This window comes from Corvus brachyrhynchos, unplaced genomic scaffold (assembly GCF_000691975.1).
Source record: "Corvus brachyrhynchos isolate BGI_N302 unplaced genomic scaffold, ASM69197v1 scaffold58, whole genome shotgun sequence".
NCBI lineage: Eukaryota > Metazoa > Chordata > Aves > Passeriformes > Corvidae > Corvus > Corvus brachyrhynchos.
In genome coordinates this window covers 1,359,401-1,379,788 of record NW_008239539.1, presented here as the reverse complement: position 1 = coordinate 1,379,788, position 20,388 = coordinate 1,359,401, and the positions used below count along the sequence as shown (strand labels likewise).

The following is a 20,388-nucleotide window of genomic DNA, read 5'->3' as shown; positions in this document are numbered from 1 at the left end:
GGGGACGGGTCAGGCTTCCGTCCCTCCCCTTAAAGCAGCCGCCGGGGCCGGGATATCCCGGGACGGAGCATCCTCCCCATCCAGAGCATCCCAGCACGGAGCATCCTGATACGGAACATCCCGGTCTGGAATGCCAAGCCCTGCCAGGGTGGGAGCACAGCCCACAGCACCCATCCCGAGGGGAGCCAGACCCTGCCAGGAACCAAACCTGCCTCGTGCTTTGCCCTCAATTCACCAGGCAAGGAGAGGCCGGGGTAGCCCATGCCAGGCTGAGCTGGGGCACAGTGCCCCAGCCCCAGGAGCAGCCAGGGCAGTGTCCCCACTGTGGGGCACAGACCTGCCCTGGACACAGCAGGTGCTGAGGAAGGGGTGCAAGACCCTGGGGGCAGAGGAACTGCCCAGGTGGGAGCCCCTCTGGTCACTCCTCCCAGCCCCATTCCAGCCCCCAGGCTGGGAAATCACTCCTTACTGAGCTTCCTCATGAAGAGCAGCTTGGAAAAGCCTGCTTGCTTTGAGCCCGTTTCCCAAATCTGTGCTGATTTGAAGGACTGAGGAGCATCCTGAAGGCACACATGGATACAAACAGGCTGAGGGCTGGGCTTGACCCCACTCTCCTTGTTTCCTCCCTGCCTGCCCAAGGCACAGGGAGTGGGGGGACAGCTGTGGGCCCAGCTGTGCTCAGCACCATGGCAAAAAAACACCTCAGCGGCTTCCCTTGGGCAAATGGATTCAACAGGTTGTGGAAAAGAGACTTTCTGCCCCCAAACAGGGGCTGGAGAAAGGCCCCTCTCCACGGTTTGCCAGGCCAATGGGGATGGGACAGATGGGTGGCAAAGTGGAAAGAGGTTTTAGGACAAGGGGTGGCAGACTGGAACCTGGGCTTTGGCCACCTGGCAGCTGCTTGGCATTGGCCAAGGGAAAAACTTCTACTTTCACCCTCTGTCAAGCCAAGAAGGAAAAGCAGCATGAGCCTGCAGAGCTGTGCTGGGATGAAATCCCTTCAGCCCGGCTCCAAAGCGAGCCACAGCCAGAGAACCAGTGAGGAGGTGGCTGCCAGCTTCCAGTGCCCCCCACTGCAGCTCAGGGCAGGGCAGAGCTGCTGCGAGTGCCCAGGAGCAGGGCCAGGCTCCAGGGCCAGGCCTGGACTCTGCACCAGCTCTTCCCACACCCAAGTCCCAGCAGGAACAACGAGGACTCCAAGCTTTATGCAGAGACAGTGGCACGGAGTTATTCCAGGTATGGCTGGCAGGGAGCTGGGCACAGATCATCACTCACCTTCCTCCCCTCTTCCCTCACCCCTCTGGAGGCAGCTCAGCCCTCACCTGCAGGGGCTGGAGCAGGTGAGGCACATCCTGGGCATTTGGACTCTGCTTCAGGGCAGGGAGCCCAAACATCCACCTGGTGCCAGCTCAGAGCCCGGATGCAGGGCTCTTGCAGAGATGATCCAACAGCCTCTGTCCCATCCCAGTGACAAACGTGCACAGGGAAGGGGTTTGTCCACAGAACTGAACAGGAGGCACCATGGACTCAGTGCTGCCATGCTCCAGCTCCCCCGACACCTCCCAGCTGTGCAGGTGCAGCCACAGCACATCCACATCTCCAGATGTTCCTAGGAGAACATCTCCAGCTGTGCTCCCTGCCCAGGGACTGGTGCTGTTCCCACCACTGCAGCTGCCCACTGAACCATGGGGAACTGAGACTGATTCCATGGGATCGTGGAATGGTTTGGGTTGGAAAGGACCTCAAAGCCCATCCAGTTCCATCCCCCGCCATGGGCAGGGACACCTCCCACTGGCCCAGGCTGCTCCAAGCCCCATCCAGCCTGGCCTTGGACACTGCCAGAGATCCAGGGGCAGCCACAGCTGCTCTGGGCACCCTGTGCCAGGGCCTGCCCACCCTGCCAGGGAACAATTCCTTCCCAATATCCCATCCAGCCCTGCCCTCATTCAGCCTAAGGCCATTCCCCTCCAGGTCCCTCCACGCCCCTGTGAGAAGTTCCTCTCAAATTGAATCTATTAAATATAAAAATGAAGACTGATTTAATGCTGCTTCCTGACCAGGGGGGAAAGAAACCCTTCCCAGCTGCACGATCAGAGATTCACAACCCCACACAGTCTGGTCCTGCCTGACCGCTGTCTGGGATTTTACCACACAGATGCCACTACTGGTCACTGGCCAGTGGGTGAACTTCAGCTCCAGGCCCACTGGGAATGTGGGATTTCTTCCTGCAGGCACTTCATGATTGATTCAGACCAGAGTCCTGGAGGGAATGAAGGGATCACCACAACATGTGACAGAAAACACAGCAGGAAAACAACAAGGAGACAGTAGAGGAAGAAGCCACGAAGCCACCACCAATCTGCACCTTCCAGGAGCTGCTGGAATAGTTGGGATCCTTGCTGGCTGCTCCTCATTCCTGATCCTGGGAAAAGCTGTGCATCACTGCTTGTTCATTTACAGAACGACTTAGAGGGAAAGTAACCCAGCCCCAAGGTATTTAAAACAACAAAGTAAGCACTTTATTCCCATTAAGCATGTTGTTTTAGTATCACAATGGAATGATGAGAAAACGTTTAAAAAAAACCCCCAAAAAAGTCTCTAAATCCCCGCCAACATCGGGGAGGTTTTCAAGGCAATTTAAAAACAAAGGGAGTGACAGAAGTGCCAAACCAGTCCCAACGTCGGGAGACTCCTCCCCCGAGAGCTGGGCAGGGCAGGAAGGTGGAATGACACGAAGGTACGAATGTCTGAAGTGGTCTTTGGCGCTTCTGCCTCGCGTCTGATACGGACATGATCTCTCCAGACACCTCCAGATGCAACAAAGTGCTACAGGAGCAGAGGGAAAGCCCCGGGAGAGGGATTTCCCAACAGTCGGGATGCCCCGGGGGTGGGCATTAAGACACATCCTGCCGGCTCCAGCTGCGGCCTCGGGCTGGGGAGGGAGAACTCAAAGGAAGCGGTGGTGGAGCGTGGTGAATCCAGGCCGTGGGCACGGGCAGGACCCCGGCGTGCAGCGCTGGCACGGCCCGGGAGGAGGGCGGCGGTGGCGAACACGGATCCGTTCCCTGGGGAATGGCAGAGTCCAGTGCAGTCACTACAACTTCACAGTGCCGGGGGGCAGGCTGTCGTTGCACAGTCTGTAATAGCGCAGGTCGTTCACCAGCCTGTGCACGTTCTGCGTGAACGAGGGCAGGTCCTGCAAGGGAGAGAACCACTGTGAACCAGGGCAGGTCCTGCAAGGCACGAAACAACTGCTGGGAATGGGCTGACAGCAGGCAACAGAGAGGGACCGAGAGGGGCAAACACGCAGCGGGTGCTCCCACAGGAACTGATCCATCCTGACCCAGGCTGAGCCCAGGGAACTCCAGCTGCTGGAGCAGAGATGGTTTCAGAGCTGCCTGCAGGGATCCAGGCTCTGCCCACACCTCCGGCTCCTCATCGTGCAGCGAGGCCCGAGAGGAATGGTCATGGAATCCCAGCCTGGGCTGGGCTGGGAAGGACCTCAAAGCCCATCCAGTGCCACCCCCTGCCATGGGCAGGGACACCTCCCACTGGCCCAGGCTGCTCCAAGCCCCATCCAACCTGGCCTTGGACACTGCCAGGGATCCAGGGGCAGCCACAGCTGCTCTGGGCACCCTGTGCCAGGGCCTGCCCACCCTCCCAGGGAACAATTCCTTCCCAATATCCCATCCAGCCCTGCCCTCTGGCAGTGGGAAGCCATTCCCTGTGTCCTGTCCCTCCATGCCTTGTCCCCAGTCCCTCTGCAGCTCTCCTGGAGCCCCTTTAGGCCCTGCAAGGGGCTCTGAGCTCTCCCTGGATCCCTCTCTTCACCACGTGAACATTCCCAGCTCTCCCAGCCTGGCTCCAGAGATTCCTTGCTTCCCTCCTGCCAAGGCTCCTGGGTGTCACACACTCCCTGACAAGGGCTGATATTCCTGAAGAGCAGTTGCCTTCTAGGGCCAAAGAAATTCTCCCAGGCTTCCACTCCCACCCTCACCCTTGGTCTCAAATCCCCATCCCCTCCCTCAGGACAGGGAGCACTCAATGCCAAATTACCCTCAGTAAACGGAAGCCACAACCTGCTGCTCTGCCATGATATTCCACACATTTCCTTCCCACACACACACGGGGTTTGCAGGAGTTGTGAGCCTTTGCAGGGACTCTGCTGTCATCCTTAACCCTCAAACATCTGGCAAGGACCTGAGCGTCCCACTCTGGAACACGTCAGCCTATCCCAATGAAAACTTCCTCCAGGAAACATTCCCTAACTCCCAGAGCATCCTGCACCTGAGGGATGAGATGGCAGCTCTGCTCCCTGCAGTGAGAAATCCTTGGCTGGGGATTGCTGAGCGTGGAAGCCTTGGGAACAAAAGGTTCTGCCTGGAGACATTCCCAGCTGCCCTCCAGCACGTTCTGTGCATCCCGGGAATCCTGCTCTGCTGCAGCCCCCCTCCTTACCCTGTCCATTTTGAAATTCCTCCCCAGCACGTTCTTCTGGTTGGAGTCCACGCCGTCGCAGCTGGCCAGGAACTCGGGCAGGAAGGCGGAGTAGAAGCCGTCGAAGTCCACCGAGGCCATGTTGTAGGTGGCGATGCCGATCTCCTCCTGCAGCAGGTCGTGGGACTTGTGCACCAGCACCTGCAGCAGCACGTTCACAAACTGGAACAGCATCGTGGTCCTGAAGATCTTCTGCACAGGGAGAGGGGCACGGGGTTAGGGGACTCCACTCCTCTCACAGGAGGACAAATCCAGCAAGGACAGAGCAGCCATGGCTTCGGCAGCGTCGCCAACTCTGGTGAGCACTGAGATGATTTTCTAAGCCAAGCCACATCAAAAATGGCTAAAATAAGCTCAATTAGTATCAGCTTGAAAGTTAACATTGAGTTTGGCCACGCTTACCTCACGGTTTGGGGCTTCAGGGAGAGCTCAGAGCCCCTTGCAGGGCCTAAAGGGGCTCCAGGAGAGCTGGAAAGGGACTGGGGACAAGGCATGGAGGGACAGGACACAGGGAATGGCTTCCCACTGCCAGAGGGCAGGGCTGGACGGAATATTGGGAAGGAACTGTTCCCTGGGAGGGTGGGGAGGCCCTGGCACAGGGTGCCCAGAGAAGGGCGGGTTCCAGGGCCAGGTTGGACTTTGGGGCTGGGAGCAGCCTGGGACAGTGGGAGGTGTCCCTGCCATGGCAGGGGTAAAAGTAAATTAGCTTTACAGTCCCTTCCAGCCCAAACCATTCCAGGATTCCATGCTCTGACCCAAGTTTTACAAAGGCACCAGCATCAAGTCCCACTCCAATTCCAGCCAGGTTCTGGAATTCCCTGCACAGGGCTCCTGGGAGCCAGGGAATATGGCAAGTGCCTGGAAGTCTGCCCCAGGCACCTGGAACACAAAGTGCTGCCCTTCAGGTGTGAATACAGATGAGAAACTGAAAGCTCTGCTTTCCCAGGCTGAGCAGATTCCCTGGATTCCAGATTTAACCCTTCCTGGCAGCAGCTAACTGTGGGTAGGTTACAGGGCCTGGAGGACAGGTCCAAAGAGAGGTGGAGACTCGCACGTGGCAGTGCCCTGGGAATACCAGATACCTGCTGCTGCCCAGGTGGGAATGCTGGAGGCACTCACTGTCCCACTGATGATCCCAGCTCCCACTTCCCCAGACAAACCTCACTGCCACTGTGTGTTCTCACTGTCAGAGGAGGGAACACATCCAGGCTTTGCTGGGAGCTGGGATCCCTCCCATTCCCAGCTCCCAGTATCAAGGGCTGGCAGCCCCATTCCAACCTCCCGGAGCACGGCAACCACCCAAAGGCTGTGGCACAAAACCCCCAAATCCTGACCTGGGTTTCTGAGTAGCTTAAAAGCAGTCCCAGGACACCTCTTCCCATGCACAGAGAGCTCAGGCAGGACCCACCTTGTGGTACAGCTTCTGCTTTGTGTTCAGAGTCTCCAGGTAGAAGAGGTTCTGCTTGAACAGGTGAATGTCAGGCTGCAGGAAGGACTGGCCAAATGCCTGGGGACAAAGCACAGATGGAGGAAGGGGATGGAGACCACCACAAACATCAGACCTGCCAGGCAAAACAGCAGCATTTTCACCCTGGCACCAGGACAAACCCCTGGGAGCCTCAGTGCAGCAAGCTATCAAGAGACAGGCAGCTGTTCAAATCAACTGTGCTGCCACCAGACCCATGGGAATGGGGTTTTGGTGGGAACATGGGCATAGCCCTGCTGAGCTGGGCCCACTGGGAACAGGCAGGCCAAGCTGGCACTGGAGAGGGCCAGGGATGCTGAGCCCAGCTCCCTGGGCAGGCAGTGTGCTCAGGAAGGGCAGGGCTGTTCCTCAGAGATGTCACCTGAGGCACCAAGGCATGGGGGAACAGACCAGGACACACCCCAGGGTGGGCCCTCAGTCCCAGTCAGGACCCAAGCAGATGTCACTGCCCTGGATTAGGATTTGGAGATGGGCCCTGGGAGCCTGTGAAGAGCCCAGAACAGAATCTGCTGGACCCTGACCTGGCCTGGCAGGGCTGCACAGTGTGTGGTCAAGCACCTTTTCCACCCTGAACACCTCCAAAACACTGTACAGGGCATGCAGGCAGGTGAGGTCAGCTGTGCACAGAGACAGGCAGCAGGATTTTAACAGCTCCTCTTCGAGGCATTGTGAACAGAAGAGTTTATTCACCCACATGACCCATTTATTGTCAAATGGACAAGAACAATGCAGATCCCAGCAAGACTGAGCCAGTTCTGGCCTTAGATCTCAGGTGGAAACCAGCACACAAGCTATTCATGTCCCGCACACAAAGCACTGGCTGTGGGAACACTTAGAGAACATTAAATAAGAGTTTTCTATCAGAGCAGCAGGAGCCAAGGAGTAAAACAAGCAGTGCAGGATTGCCACGCAGCCTGAACTGGGATGATGATACAAAAATCTTCCAGAAGGAGGCATTCTGGTGAGTTTGGAAGTGTTCCACAGCTACAAGTGAAAGAGATGCTTGGACAGCCCTGCACAGGGCCCAGCCTGAGCTTCATTCACACCAAAAGGTGGCAGGAGAAGGGCAGGCCAGAGAGAAACATGACACAGTTCATGTCAGTGCAAGAGCTCCCTCTCCACATGTGCACCAGAGGGGACCCAGCTTCTCCAGGCTCTCCACGATGGGGCAACTCTCCCAAAGGTCTCCTGCAGTCTAAGGTGATCTAGGAATTGCAAGGGAGCTCATCTGGCCAGCTCTGACCAAAGCAACACACGGAACACAGTCTGTTAGTCTTAAAAAATTCCAACTTCCCCACCTGAGGAGGTTGGTGCTGGCTCTGTGCACACTCTGTCCCTGCCTGCCAGTGCCTCAAGGGGCTCCAGGAGAGCTGGAGAGGGACTTTGGACAAGGGTGGAGGGACAGGACACAGGGAATGGCTTCCCAGTGCCAGAGGGCAGGGCTGGATGGGATATTGGGAAGGAATTGTTCCCTGGGAGGGTGGGCAGGCCCTGGCACAGGGTGCCCAGAGCAGCTGGGGCTGCCCCTGGATCCCTGGCAGTGCCCAATTTTTTTTCAGGGCCCCAGGCCAGGCTGGACGGGGCTTGGAGCAGCCTGGGACAGTGGAAGGTGTCCCTGCCCATGGCAGGGGGTGGAATGGGATGGGCTTTCAGGTCTCCTGAACCCAAACCACTCCATGATTCTGTATTTCCCAGGGCAAAGCCTGTCAGGTGTTACCCCACTGACCCTTCCCTACCAGGTCCTGTGGAACAGCACACAAGAAGTCCATGGAAGCCAAAAGACACTCAGGAACATTTCCTGCACTGACAGCTTTCCCCAGTGCCAACCACAACACTCAGAGTTAACTGGGTCAGTGGCAGTAATGTATTTTTATTGCAGGATGAGGCTTGCAAAGGAATTAACATTCCTTCCTCATGCCTGCATGGCTCTGTGCCTTGTGAGCTCAGCAGCTGGGTCACTCCTCAGCAACTTTCATCTGCAGCAGTTCCTGGAAGCAAAACCTCACTCAAGACACATCTAAACTCATCACCCACATGTGCCCATGTGGGACCCTCACAAGAACAGAGACATTGAGGGGCTGGAGCGGGTGCAGGGAAGGGAACAGAGCTGGGGAAGGAGCTGGAGCCCCAGGAGCGGCTGAGGGAGCTGGGAAAGGGGCTCAGCCTGGAGCAAAGGAGGCTCAGGGGGGACCTTGTGGCTCTGCACAAGTCCCTGACAGGAGGGGGCAGCCGGGGGGGGTCGGGCTCTGCTCCCAGGGAACAGGGACAGGAGGAGAGGGAACGGCCTCAGGCTGGGCCAGGGGAGGTTTAGGTTGGATATTGGGGAAATTCCTTCATGGGAAGGGTGGTCAGGCACTGGCACAGCTGCCCAGGGCAGTGCTGGGGTCACCATCCCTGGGGGGATTTAACAGTGGATGTGGCACTTGGGGACACGGGTCAGTGGTGGCCTTGGCAGTGCTGGGGAATGGTTGAACTCAATCTCAGAGAGCTTTTCCAACCCTGGTGCTTCTGTGATTTTTTACTGCAGTGCCCCAAGCAGTGTGTGCTCCCCTGCAGGAAAGGTTCTGGGGAATGGGTGAGTTACCTGCATGATGGCACTGAACTGGGCTTCGTTCTCCATCTGCTCCTCTGCCACTCCCCTCTGGACACTGGCCAGCACGCTGGATTTGAAGAAGTACCTCCAGTTGTGGTGCAGGACCCGGAAGAGCAGCTCAAACAGCTCTGCTTTCACATCAGGGGATGAGCGCTGGCAGCACAGGGGGACAGAGCTCAGAGCAGGCTCCTCTGCTGGATCCCACCCCAATCCTGGATCCCACCAACCCAGGGCTTTGCACCAAAGCCTTTCTCCTAAGGGAGCACCAAACCCAGCAGGTGTAGGATCATGCTGAAAACACATCAATCCTCCACCCACACTGCTTCCAATCCCACTGACCAGTCCTCCACAGCGTGCTTTCCCTCCACAGGGATTGACACACGCAGCTCTTGAAAGCCAAAGCTTCACTGCTGCCACCCCCCCAGCAATGCCTTCCCTTCCCATTCCCATTCCCAGCCCTGGGAGAGCAGCCCTACCTCTGCAATGATGGGATACACCTGCTCCATGCACAGCGAGATCACACTGGGCAGGAAGGGTTTGAACACCTGGCCTGGCTCCTGCACCACCACCTGCAGGATCTTCAGGAACTTTTCCACCACCCTGCAGCCGGTGCTGCCCTCGTGGAGGATGCTCTCTGCCAGCTGCTCCCTGGGACACAAACAGGCATTAGGAAGATTCCCAGAGATCTGTAGGCTTCCCTGGTTTACTGGAAAACAGGTGATGCCTCTAAAATGCTCAGTTAATACAGGCCAAGCACATGAAGCCACAGAAAGGAGGGAGGTTGCCACTGAGGGTTGGCAGATCCCCCTCTGCAACAGAAGATGAGTGAAGGGACACCCTCAGACCTTAGGCAGGACCTAAGAGGGAATATGAGAGCCCAGTTCAACACCCCACACTGCCAGAAAGTCCATGGGAGAGCTGGAATTGCACAGTGGCAGGTATGACTGATGAGCACGCACTGGAGCTCTCCAGACTTGGAAGTGTTTTCCTCAGATTCAGCCCTGGGACATGACAAAAGTCTGGCCACAAAGGCTGGAAACAGCCCACTTTAGGGACAGGGACCCACTGGCTGAGCAGCTCCTGAGATAAACCATCCTGAGGGGTGAGAAACAAATGTTGGGCAGTACCTGGTGAACATGTTCAGGAAGGTCTGTATGATCTGCTCAGTGAAAGGCACTCCCATCTGCACCCTCAGGCCTTGGAACAGGGTGAGGAAAAAGCTCAGCATCTCATCTGTCACATCTAAGAGAAGAGAAAAGCAAAAAGAACGTGTTAAAGAAACATCCAAGTGCATCAATCAGTGTTTTATGTTTCAGTCTTTTATGTAAGTCTCAAGTTTGCTCCTCCTGTTCAGGGAACCCCATTTGCTCTTGGGAATTTACCAGCAGGGTTGTCTGAGAAACTGAAACCATCAGCTGGTTACTACAGGGCTTCAGGATTGTTCATACCCTTCCAAAAGCTGCCAGGGATGACAAGCACAGGCAGCACCAACCCCTCAGAACAACCACAACCCTGCCAGCAAGGCCTCAGCGAGCTCTGCCTGCACGCAGTGCTGAGACAAAGCTCACGGGAGCTCCAGGCCCATCTCCAGTTCTCACTGCTTGTACACGGTTAACAGGAAACACCAGGAAATCCAACACATCCACACAGCTCGGGGTGGAGGAGACAGAATCCAGCTTGGTTTTTTGGCAGAAACTGAGAAGAGCCTTCTGTCTTCAGAAGGGAGCACGTGGTGATTGCAGTGATTAGCACCCAGCTAATCCTTCATCCATCCCAATAAACACTGGATAACCAAGCTGGAGCTGCTCAACTCCTCCCTCATCACACAGCCTTTGGTAGCCAAAAAATTGCAGTTGATGAGGCTGCCAGCCTGTTCTGGAGACAGCAGCTCCCTGGAGTCACAGCACCCTTTGCCTCTGCCTTGGATCCTCTCTGCATTTCACCCCTTTTGTCTCCCCTCAGCCCCTCCACTGAGAAAATCCCACCCAGCTCCAAATGGGACACGAGGAAGCACCCTGATGTGACACAAAATACAAGCTGCTGGCCAGAAGGCTGCCAAGTGAGAGTCCTGGTTCCATCTCAGGGAAAAAAATCCCCAAATCGCACACCATCTGACCTAATCTGACAACATCTATCCCTCTTCAAGCTTCTGCAGAGAATGAGAATATAAATGGCAAATACAACCAGAGAGGGTATTTGAAAGCATTTTTTTTGTGCTCAGGACCAGCTCCTCTTTGAAACTGTGACAGTCCTGCCTGGATCCTGGCTGGCAGGGATGTCCCTTCCCTGCTGTGGCTCAGCCCAGCTCTCCCAGCACACCCAGGCACAGACAACCCACACACTCCACACCCACACCACGGCTCTGTACTGCTGTTCTGGGTGTTATCAGGAGCTCAGAAAGCTACTCACAGCATGGCCCCTGGCCTGAGGTTATACCTGACTGATGAATGAAAGCTGGGAAGAGGGCTAGTGAGACCTGCACGGATTCTTGCAGCGACTGATAACAGATCTGCCGGGACTTGGTGGATTCTCCAGAGATACTTTCTACAATATCTTCCAGAACGCTCAGTGTCTGGTGGATGATCACTTTGGCTGCAAAACAAGAGGGGTGATGCTTCTGGCACGTGCCAAAACTGCTTGGAGGTAAGAGGGAGAGAAATGAAGCTCACACACACAGGAATTAAAACAACTGACGTGTGACACTGCAGATTTCTGAACAACTTCTGAAGCGATCCTCAATGAAAAAAACCCCGAAGACACACCCAAAACCAGGCCCAAAGCATATACACAAGTTTCCCTGCACCCCTGCCAGGAGTTTCCTTGCATTCCTCCTACATAAACAAACCCTCTCCAGTAATTCCCAAGTCTGGAAGAAATTCTTATTTTCCCCCTTCACTTTTTACACCCATGATCTTCATTAACACAGCTTCCAGCCAGTATTTCTAATACCACACCATGAGGCCGTTCAGTACTCCCAATGCAATCCTTACCACCCAAACTTTTATCCCAACCCCGATCCCACCTTCCTCAGGAAGACAGCACTTTAATGGAAGAGTTTACAGGCGACCTGGGGCGAGAGTGCCCTGTACAGAGCAGAAAAGCCTCCAAAAATAGAAAGGAAACACAACCTGCTCCCTTTCCTGTACGCGAAGCAGTTTCTCAGCCAAAATAATTACTGGCAAATCAGCTTAACAACACTCCCCAGTGCAGCAGGAGGGAGCAGGACACTGGTACTTACTGTCCTCCAGCTGCACCTTCCTCTGGGGCAGGCTGGCCGTGGCCTTGAGCTGGCGGTAGTCCCTGGTGAGGGCGGACACGAGGCTGGCGTGGTTGGTGGAGCGCACGGCCCACTGCTGCTCGCTCTCGGGCAGGTTGGGCCAGGGCAGCAGCAGCACGTTGGACAGAGCCCTGCACACCAGCACCTGGGCCTGGGAGGGACAGGAATCAAAGCCAATGGTTTGGGTGGGAAGGGAGGTTAAAGCTCATCGTGTTCCACCCCTGCATTGTGCAGCTCTGATGTGTGCGAGGCTCTGGATGAGCTCTGCAGAGCTCCTTGGGCACTGAGGATGGACTGCAGCTCCCAAAACACCCCCACAGTTGGATATAAACCTTGAGTTCCTGGTACCCTTAAGGAGATGTGGGAGCAGAAAGACATCTACAAGAGCCCAGACAGCACCAGGGTTGGACTGACAGCAAAACCATTGAATCATGGAATGGTTTGGGTTGAAGGGACCAACCCAACTGCCACAGGCAGGGACACCTTCCACCAGACCAGGCTGCTCCAAGTCCAACCTGGCCTTGGACACTTCTAGGGATGGGACAGCCACAGCTTCTCTGGGCAACATGAAGCAAAGAGACAGTTTTAACTTTTTTCCCAGGTTAATTTTTGCTAGAGCACAAGGCTGGAGTGAAATGACATTTTATGGCTGTTCAAGACACCAGCAGTGCTCGCTGTTCAACAGCACAACATGAGCCCAAGTACCAGCTCTGCAAGAGAGAGAGACGCAAAGCTCCAGGATTTAAGGCCTGGAACCAGCTCCCAGCTCTGTCAGCCCTTCCCTGCAGCAGTAAATCTCTGGTGTTTATAAAAACAAAGATGATTTTCCTTCCATTACTCCTTGTCTGGTTTACAGGCTGAGCTCCTGCACTTGTGCAGCACTCTGTGCTTCCTTGCCAGCACACAACATAACCATATCCCAGCCTCCACTGTGGCTTTTCAGAACTATAAATGGAATATATTTATAGTATTTCCATTGCTTCTGCAATGTAAATACTTGAGTTTCACAAAAAACTCTTTGTGTAGGTCAGAATCAACGTGCCTGTACTGTAAAGATAATGCAGAATCAGGGATGGTGTCAACAAAGGAGAAAAGAATCAGATCTAAGAGGTGCAATTGTATTTTTTCCTTGTGCTGTTGCTTGAAATAGATCATTAATTACAAATGGTATCACTGTAATTCCTGGATATCCACAATATAGAGACAATTGCTGCCCCTCCAGTTGTTTTTGGAGGTTATCCCTCACCACCTGAGGCACATCTTCCCAAGGACACCTGATTTCAGTGTGAGACAGCTCTGGGCCCACTGACCTTGTCGGGGAGGCGCTGGGCAGAGGTGTCAGTGATCCTGTTGAACACCTTCTGCACGGCTGGGATGCTGATCAGGAACACCGGGCGCACCGTGGTGGCCAAGGACACCAGCAGGTGGCACGCAGAGAGCAGCAGCTTCTCCTGCACCTGAGAGACAGAGGGGTGGTCAGGCTGCCCAGTCACACTGGCACACACAACCAGGGTCAGCACACTGAGCTGCCAGGACCTGGGGGGTGCAGCCAGGGTGGGGCTCAGGCTCTGCTCCCAGGGAACAAGGACAGGATGAGAGGAACAGCCTCAAGCTGTGCCAGGGGAGGGTCAGGTTGGATATTGGGGAAGTTCCTTCATGGAAAGGGTGGTCAGGCATAGATAGGCTGCTCAAGGCAGTGCTGGGGTCACCATCTCTGGAGGGATTTAAGAGCCATGTATGTGGATGTGGCATTTGGGGACATGGGTCAGTGGTGGCCTTGGCAGTGCTGGGGGAATGGTTGGACTCAATCTTAGAGAGTTTTTCCTGAACAATTCTACAATTTATTTGTCAACCAGAGCATAGCTCAGTTCCCTTAATACCATGAGAGAGAGATTTCTCCGCTTTCAAGCCATAAAATCATCAGACTGAGTTTCGAAGCCTTTAAGTTGCTTATTCTTGCATCAGCCTGACCCCCCAGTGCTGTTGAGAGCTGCTCTGGACTGCAGCCCCCAGCAGAGCCCAGGGCCAGCAGTACCTTGGAGCTGATGAGGGGGGTGATGGCCTCCAGCGCCGTGGACACCAGGGAGATGAACTGCTCGGGGTTCTGCCTGTGCACCTCGCTGTAGAACTGGGCCAGCCAGTGAGCGTAGGCCTGCAGGGCTGCCAGGGACTGCGCGTGCCTGGGGACAGCAAGGGACACAGTGAGCACCAGAACGGGACAGGAGAGCGGTGTTTCAGGCAAACCTGGCAGCTTGGTTTGTAAAAAATCCTTCCTGCTGTTTTGGTTCTGGTTCTGGACCCCCCAGGCCAAAGGTGCAAACTGATAAAGTCAAGTTATCATCCTTCATAATCACACTTTTATCATGTTCACATGGAGTCAGGGTGCTTCAGAGAGATGTCCCCACATGTGTGACAGGGCTGATCTCTCAGGCAAGTGTTAGAAAATGGATCACAGGTTTCTTCAGGGACAGGGAAAAGGGTGAACCCTTGCTGACAGATCACGGAAAACACTTCCCAGATTATCGTAAACCAGAACAGAAACCATTAAAACATCATCACCTGCACAAAATTCAGTGCCATTAACTTGGGACTAATAGGAGAAATCCCATTAGTTATAGAGTTATACGGTGAAATCTAGTGGGGGTCTTCAAGGAGCTGCTGAAGGTGCAATTACAAACCAGAACAAGTGTTCAAACCTTCAATTCTGCTCACAGCACAGCAGCTGGCAGGGAACAGGTTTGTGCTGTACAGCCTCAGCAAGGGAAGGTCCCTAAAAGGCTGTCAGAGGTGATCTATGGCCAGCAGCACCAAGATTTCCCACTGAATGTCAGTGCCTGGATGGCAGGCAGTTGTTTGTCCCAGAAATGGCTTGCACACCTGCAAGGCATATGTTTGTCTTGGAAGACAAGGATTTGAAACCCTCAGCTGGGAAAAACCTCTTTTACCTGAGCCACAGACCTGACTCTGGTAGCAAAAAAATCCATCAACTGGATTTCTATATAAACTCCACGCTACACAGTGGATCCACTTCTTTAAAATATCACTGTTGTAACACTTATTTCCTCATTAATTACCTGCTTTTACAGCCCCCAGCACAGGGCACAACCCCAGTTTGCTTTCAGAGCTGATTTAAGGGGCATTTTTCCTTCTCAGCACAAACATGTTTTCATTTAAATGACCTGGGTACTTCCATTAGAGGAAAGACTGGTCCAAAACACTGGCAGCAGCCTTGACTTTCATCAGCTGAAAAAGGTGCTTTCCTGGGGAGCTGCCAGCAGCTGGAGAGGCTGTTTCCCAGGATATCTGCCAGGGTGGAGTCCGAGCAACAGATCCAGAAGATCCAAGCCTTCCCCACCCCGTGAGTGCCCAGGCTGGCTACACCCCATACTCACACATCGATGAGGTCAGGTTTCAGCACCGAGGGAACGGCGGTTTCGATGTTGTACAGTTTGATTTGAGATCCATACAGCGTCACCTTTACCAGCCTGGAGGTGCAAACACACGTGGCAGAGCAAAGGGATTGTACAAACCAGCTCCAGCACCTGATCTAGTGCAGCTCTTTCCCCAGTCTGTGTCAATGTTTAGCTAATACACAAATGAGATTCTGGCCTTTTAGTTTAAAATAATTCAGAGCCTACCGTGCTGTTTGGGATCAGATGGAACAGGTCAGATGTTCCTCCACAGAAATGAAAACACAAAACCTGTGTAAGGGCCTGAGATCCTGCCATTTGTAACTATGTGCTAATTAAGTATCCTGGAGGGGAAGAATAAAATGTCTGCTCCTTCAGCTTTCACAGGTCTTTTCATTTCAGAAAACAATCATGGAATCATCAAGGTTGGAAAAGACCTCGAAGATCACGAAGTCCAACCATCAAAGGAAGTTTTGGTGATTTAGTTTTGAAAGGTACAACTCTAATCAAACTCTACGTGTTATTTCATTGCCTCACAAGTGCAGATGCTGGAGCACAAGTCCTTCAATGTTTTCAAGGGACTGAGTTTATCTCATCCCACCCCTGCCATGGGCAGGGACACCTTCCACTGGCCCAGGCTGCTCCAAGCCCCGTCCAGCCTGGCCTTGGACACTGCCAGGGATCCAGGGGCAGCCACAGCTGCTCTGGGCACCCTGTGCCAGGGCCTGCCCACCCTCCCAGGGAACAATTCCTTCCCAATATCCCATCCATCCCTGCCCTCTGGCAGTGGGAAGCCATTCCCTTTGTGCTGTCACTCCAGGCCCCTGTAAATGGTCTCTCTCCATCTTTCCTGATGGCTCCTTCAGTTCCTGGAAGGGGTAATTAGGTCACCCCTGAGCTGTTTCTTCTCCAGGCTGAAACAATCCCAATTCTCCCAGCCTGGCTCCAGAGCAGAGGGGTTCCAGCCCTTGGAGCAGCACTGTGGCCTCCTCTGGACTTGCTCCAGCAGCTCCACACCCTTCCTGTGCTGGAGGCAGCTCTGCAGGTGGGGTCTCACCTGAGCAGAGGGGCAGATTTCCCCCCAATCCTCGCTGCCCACGCCGGGGGCTCAGCCCAGCACACACCACTGGCTTCACAATCCACATTCTGGCCATCGAATTCCTTACACCTCAATCTACTCACGCCAAGGGGAGGCAGCAAGAAGCCCAATTTGTCAGAGTGCCTGCAGAGGTGACAGAGAGCCTGTACCCACCTCTCCACCACGGTGAGGGCGTCGTTGAACCTGGCGGCGAACACGTCCCCAGTGAAGTACTCGGCCAGGCGGCCCACGGCCTGCAGCAGCGAGCTCAGGTCCCTCAGCGAGCAGTGCAGCCTCCTGCAGTCGTTCTCTGCTGTGATGTTCAGCCTGTGACCTGCAGTGACACCACAGCCCCTCAGAGACACAAGCACAAAGTAGCCTTTCTCTAAGAGCTGCCCCAAAGGCTGGAAATTCATGCTCGTGTGCAAGGGGAAAAACCCTACGGCTTTGTGATCAACCCCTGCAGCTCTTGGGGATGGGAAACCTGATGACAAAGTGACAGGAAATGCAAAGTTTATTCTAATGACATGACAAGCATTCTTCTGCCACTAGCTCGGCGCTGGGTCACAGGTCAGATGGCAGCACTGGCCCAGGCACTGCAACACTCGAGCTTGGAAGGGAAATCAACTGTTCTGACAACACTTCAAAGGCTTCGTTAACATGAAGATGTTAACGACTGTTTCAGCCTTTTACACCTTTATTCCCTTCTGTATGGTGTTAGTTCCTACACAAACAGGAGCCTTTCTGGTTTCCTGCTGCCACCAGAAGCAATCCCAGCTCTGGAGAAGGTGGTTTTCCACACTCCCTCTGCCGGCTACACTTGCAGTGATGCAGCAGCAGATTTGGGACAGTGAATTTGTGACTTCACTTCTGATGTGAAGTGTGTTGTGCACTTCCATATTTCTCAGGTGCAAGAAACAATCCACTACCGAGACTTTCCAGCCCCACACAACCCTCCTGCTGCTCAGGTGTGGACACCTGGGCTCAAACATTCAAAACATTCAAAAGCAAATATGTTCTGCAACACCACCCTTCAAAGAAAATCAGATTTTCTTTCCACAGACTGTATTTAATCACAGATTAAACTTTCACCAGCAACCTCTCCATTTTGTGCTGTCAACACAAACACACAGTCCTGTGCCACGTGCTCTGGGATGAGCACGGAAGTTGGATCAGATGATCCAGTCCAGTCCCTTCCAACCTGACCCATTCTGGGATTCTGTGCCACCACCCAGTGCTGAATCCAGAGCTGCATCTGAGCTGCTGCTGCTGATCCAGCCCACAGCACAGCTCCTAACACAGAGCCACAGCACTAAACCCTGATGCATGGCTTATCCTAGGGCTGAAATGATCCTAAAAATGGGAATATTTTTTCCAGAACTGCCTATACAACAGTTCTGCCACGTACAGCAGTATTGGGACAGACTCCTTTCCTGGTCACACCAGGAAATTTCACTATTACCTTGAGCTACAACCTCCCCTCAGGCAGATCTCACTGCTGCTGCTTCCCTTGTTTCTCAGGAAGAAGCTGCAGTATTTGGTGCTGCACACCTGTTTTAACACCTCTGGCATCTTCATTTCAAGTGCCAGAACAAGGGAAGAACCATGCCAATAAGAATAAATCATATTATGAGATTTCTGTCTGCTGTTGGAGTTTAACTGCTGAGCCGTGAGACACAGGTTCTGATCAACTGAATATACAAAAAGCAACAGCACAGCAGGTCTGGAGTGGGTTTGCAGTCATGGGGAGGGAGGAGCACAGTGTTAGAGGGTGGTTATTACCTGTTCCTGAAGTGACCACGAACTGCTGGAGCCCCAGATACACTTCCAGGTTATCCTGCAGAACGGGAAACTGGAAGAGAGAAGAATTGACTGTGATCCTGAGGCTTGGCAGACAGTAACACCCAACCACTGATTGCTCTGCCAGAACAAAGTCCTCTCATTTCTCCCCAGTGCCTTCACACGGACATTTGGAGGAAGGGCAGGTTGGGCTCCGGGCTGATCCTGCATCCCACAGGAAAACAAAGGGTCAGGAAAACAAAGATCACCCCCCTGAAGGCACTTCCCTGTGGCAGCTCTCCTTTCCCTCCAATGCCAGCAATCAGCCTGACAGATAATGGTCTGACAGTGGAAGTGAGAGCACAGCATGGCAGCACCAGGGATGGACAGCTGGAGGTAGAGCCCAGGCCAAGGGGCAGAGGAGTGGCAGAGTCTGTAGTGTGGGAGGTCTCTGCTCACCCAGCTCACCTGAATTATCACCTTCTCCAAAGGAAGCTCCCAAAATATTATGCCACCAGAAAGTTGAGTTCAATGCCTCTCCCAGGGTGCAGAAGGGAAGCAGTGCAGCACTCTGCCAGCAAGCTGCAGGCTGCAGCAGCTGAAATCCCATGGGGAAAACAGCCAAAGGAATAAACACCACAGTCCTCACACACCCCGGTGTGGGAACAGAGTGTCAGCCCAGCTCCATCACCCAGCAGTGACAGCAAACGTGCCAGCTCCTGCTCATACTTCAGCTGAAGGGTATTTTTCAACCCTTTCAGCCTGGCTTAGCTCTATTTAATTTCTGTTGGTGAAAGTGCTTGAAACTGGTGGTTGGTTTTATGGAGGTTCTCTCGCCCATCAGCAGAAGGAGCTGCAGCCTGTCCTTGCCCAGCATGGGATGGAGTTACTGCAGCTGCTGTCCACTGCTTGAATTATTTGCCACTGCTAAAACTGCTACACTTACCACTGCACCCACCAGCCCTGCAGCCACTGGGAAAAGCACTGGGAACTGCTTGAGAGCTTCCCACATTCCCCAGCCCACAAGAAGAAACAATGCAGGGCTCAGGAAAACACTCCCTAGCCCGTTTCCAACATGCTGCACCTAATTAACAGTGGAGTGTCTTTGCATAACTGCCTGAGGGGAGTTTAAAAACCACAGAGCCTTGCTCGTGTGCATGTGTTACTCCAAGGAAGCCACATGCTCTCCTCCATCTGATCCATCTGCTCCCTGAAACACCCGCTCCTTGGTGCCTCCCGCTGACTCACGGCAAAGCTGCACAGCAGCCTCTGCTTTTGTTCACTCCTCTGAGTAACAGGCTCCTCCTGCTTCACTGCTTCACAAAAAATATCAATTGCAAAGGCACTTCAGGTCAGGCATCTTCTGCCTCTGCAGCAGCCCAGTTTTCTCTGCTTCTTGGGAATACAGTTCTGAGGTTGAGGTGTGCAGTGTTCCCAGCAGGATTAATGCACTTGCTGAGATCCCACTGCTGTTGTTTCCCTTTCTCCTCACCCAGCAAAACCACATGGACTGCCCTGAATTCTGGACCACACTTCCAGCCTCAAGATCTCCTCCTCAGAATTGTTATGATGCTACAAGCCCAGACAACTTTTACACCCCCAAAGTTAGTGACAGCAGCTGAAGAGAAGCACTTATCCAGATCAGATAATCCCAACTGTCCAAGGCCTCTCTCCAGCATTTCCATCTAGCCTTTAACTTAAACAAAGATTCCACTCTCCTTAAAGCCCTAATAATGACATTTATCTGCCCAATTCACAGCCCTGCCTCCAAGGCAAAGGCCAAGATAAGCAGCACTGAGGGGCTGCTGCCAAATGTTTACACTTTGAGAGGTGGGAATTTCTAAAGAGGGTCCACCAAGCTGGACTTAGACACCGAAGTACTCTCCTCAAAACACACCAAGAAATGCAACAAAGCCAAAGAAACAATTTTTTCTCTTCAATTTCTTATCTCCCCTTGCCAAGTTTTGCATCCAACCCCAAATTTCCCTATTTCTTTTTGGCACTGAGGCATCTATCAAAAAAATCTACAGCAGTTGGTGCTCACTCCATGTGGCACTTTGGGCCTGGGGAAGGACTTACGAGTGTGGAGAAGGCGTGAGTTGGCAGAAGCTCCATGACTTTGGCCACCACTTCCAAGCTCTGGCGCAAGTACCGCTGCCACTCCGTTTGCTGCTGCAGACAAAAGAGACACCGGCATGAGCACAGCCCTGCCCTGGGGAACACGGAGCTTTTGGGACACTGGCAAGGGAGGGACAGGAGGGAGAACCC

The 20,388-nt window shown here is 53.8% G+C and overlaps 1 protein-coding gene across 3 annotated transcripts in view; it reads right to left on the bottom strand.

Moving 5' to 3' along the window:
• Nucleotides 1-2,494: 2,494 nt before the first annotated feature.
• XPO6 (exportin 6) overlaps nt 2,495-20,388 on the bottom strand; it is a 56,885-nt gene continuing 38,991 nt past the window's right edge. For 2 of the 3 annotated variants that reach the window (XM_017741279.1, XM_008639074.2), the window contains exons 11-24: nt 20,200-20,292; nt 18,124-18,193; nt 16,516-16,675; nt 15,246-15,338; nt 13,889-14,033; nt 13,164-13,310; nt 11,815-12,004; nt 11,013-11,168; nt 9,704-9,818; nt 9,053-9,224; nt 8,568-8,729; nt 5,906-6,004; nt 4,459-4,689; nt 2,495-3,196 (exon numbers count right to left, since the gene is read on the bottom strand). In XM_017741279.1, the coding sequence (XP_017596768.1) occupies nt 3,095-3,196; nt 4,459-4,689; nt 5,906-6,004; nt 8,568-8,729; nt 9,053-9,224; nt 9,704-9,818; nt 11,013-11,168; nt 11,815-12,004; nt 13,164-13,310; nt 13,889-14,033; nt 15,246-15,338; nt 16,516-16,675; nt 18,124-18,193; nt 20,200-20,292 (1,935 nt within the window). In that variant the 3' untranslated portion in view covers nt 2,495-3,094. The remainder of the gene's footprint in view (nt 3,197-4,458; nt 4,690-5,905; nt 6,005-8,567; nt 8,730-9,052; nt 9,225-9,703; nt 9,819-11,012; nt 11,169-11,814; nt 12,005-13,163; nt 13,311-13,888; nt 14,034-15,245; nt 15,339-16,515; nt 16,676-18,123; nt 18,194-20,199; nt 20,293-20,388) is intronic. The other variant, XM_017741278.1, reaches the window with a different exon arrangement.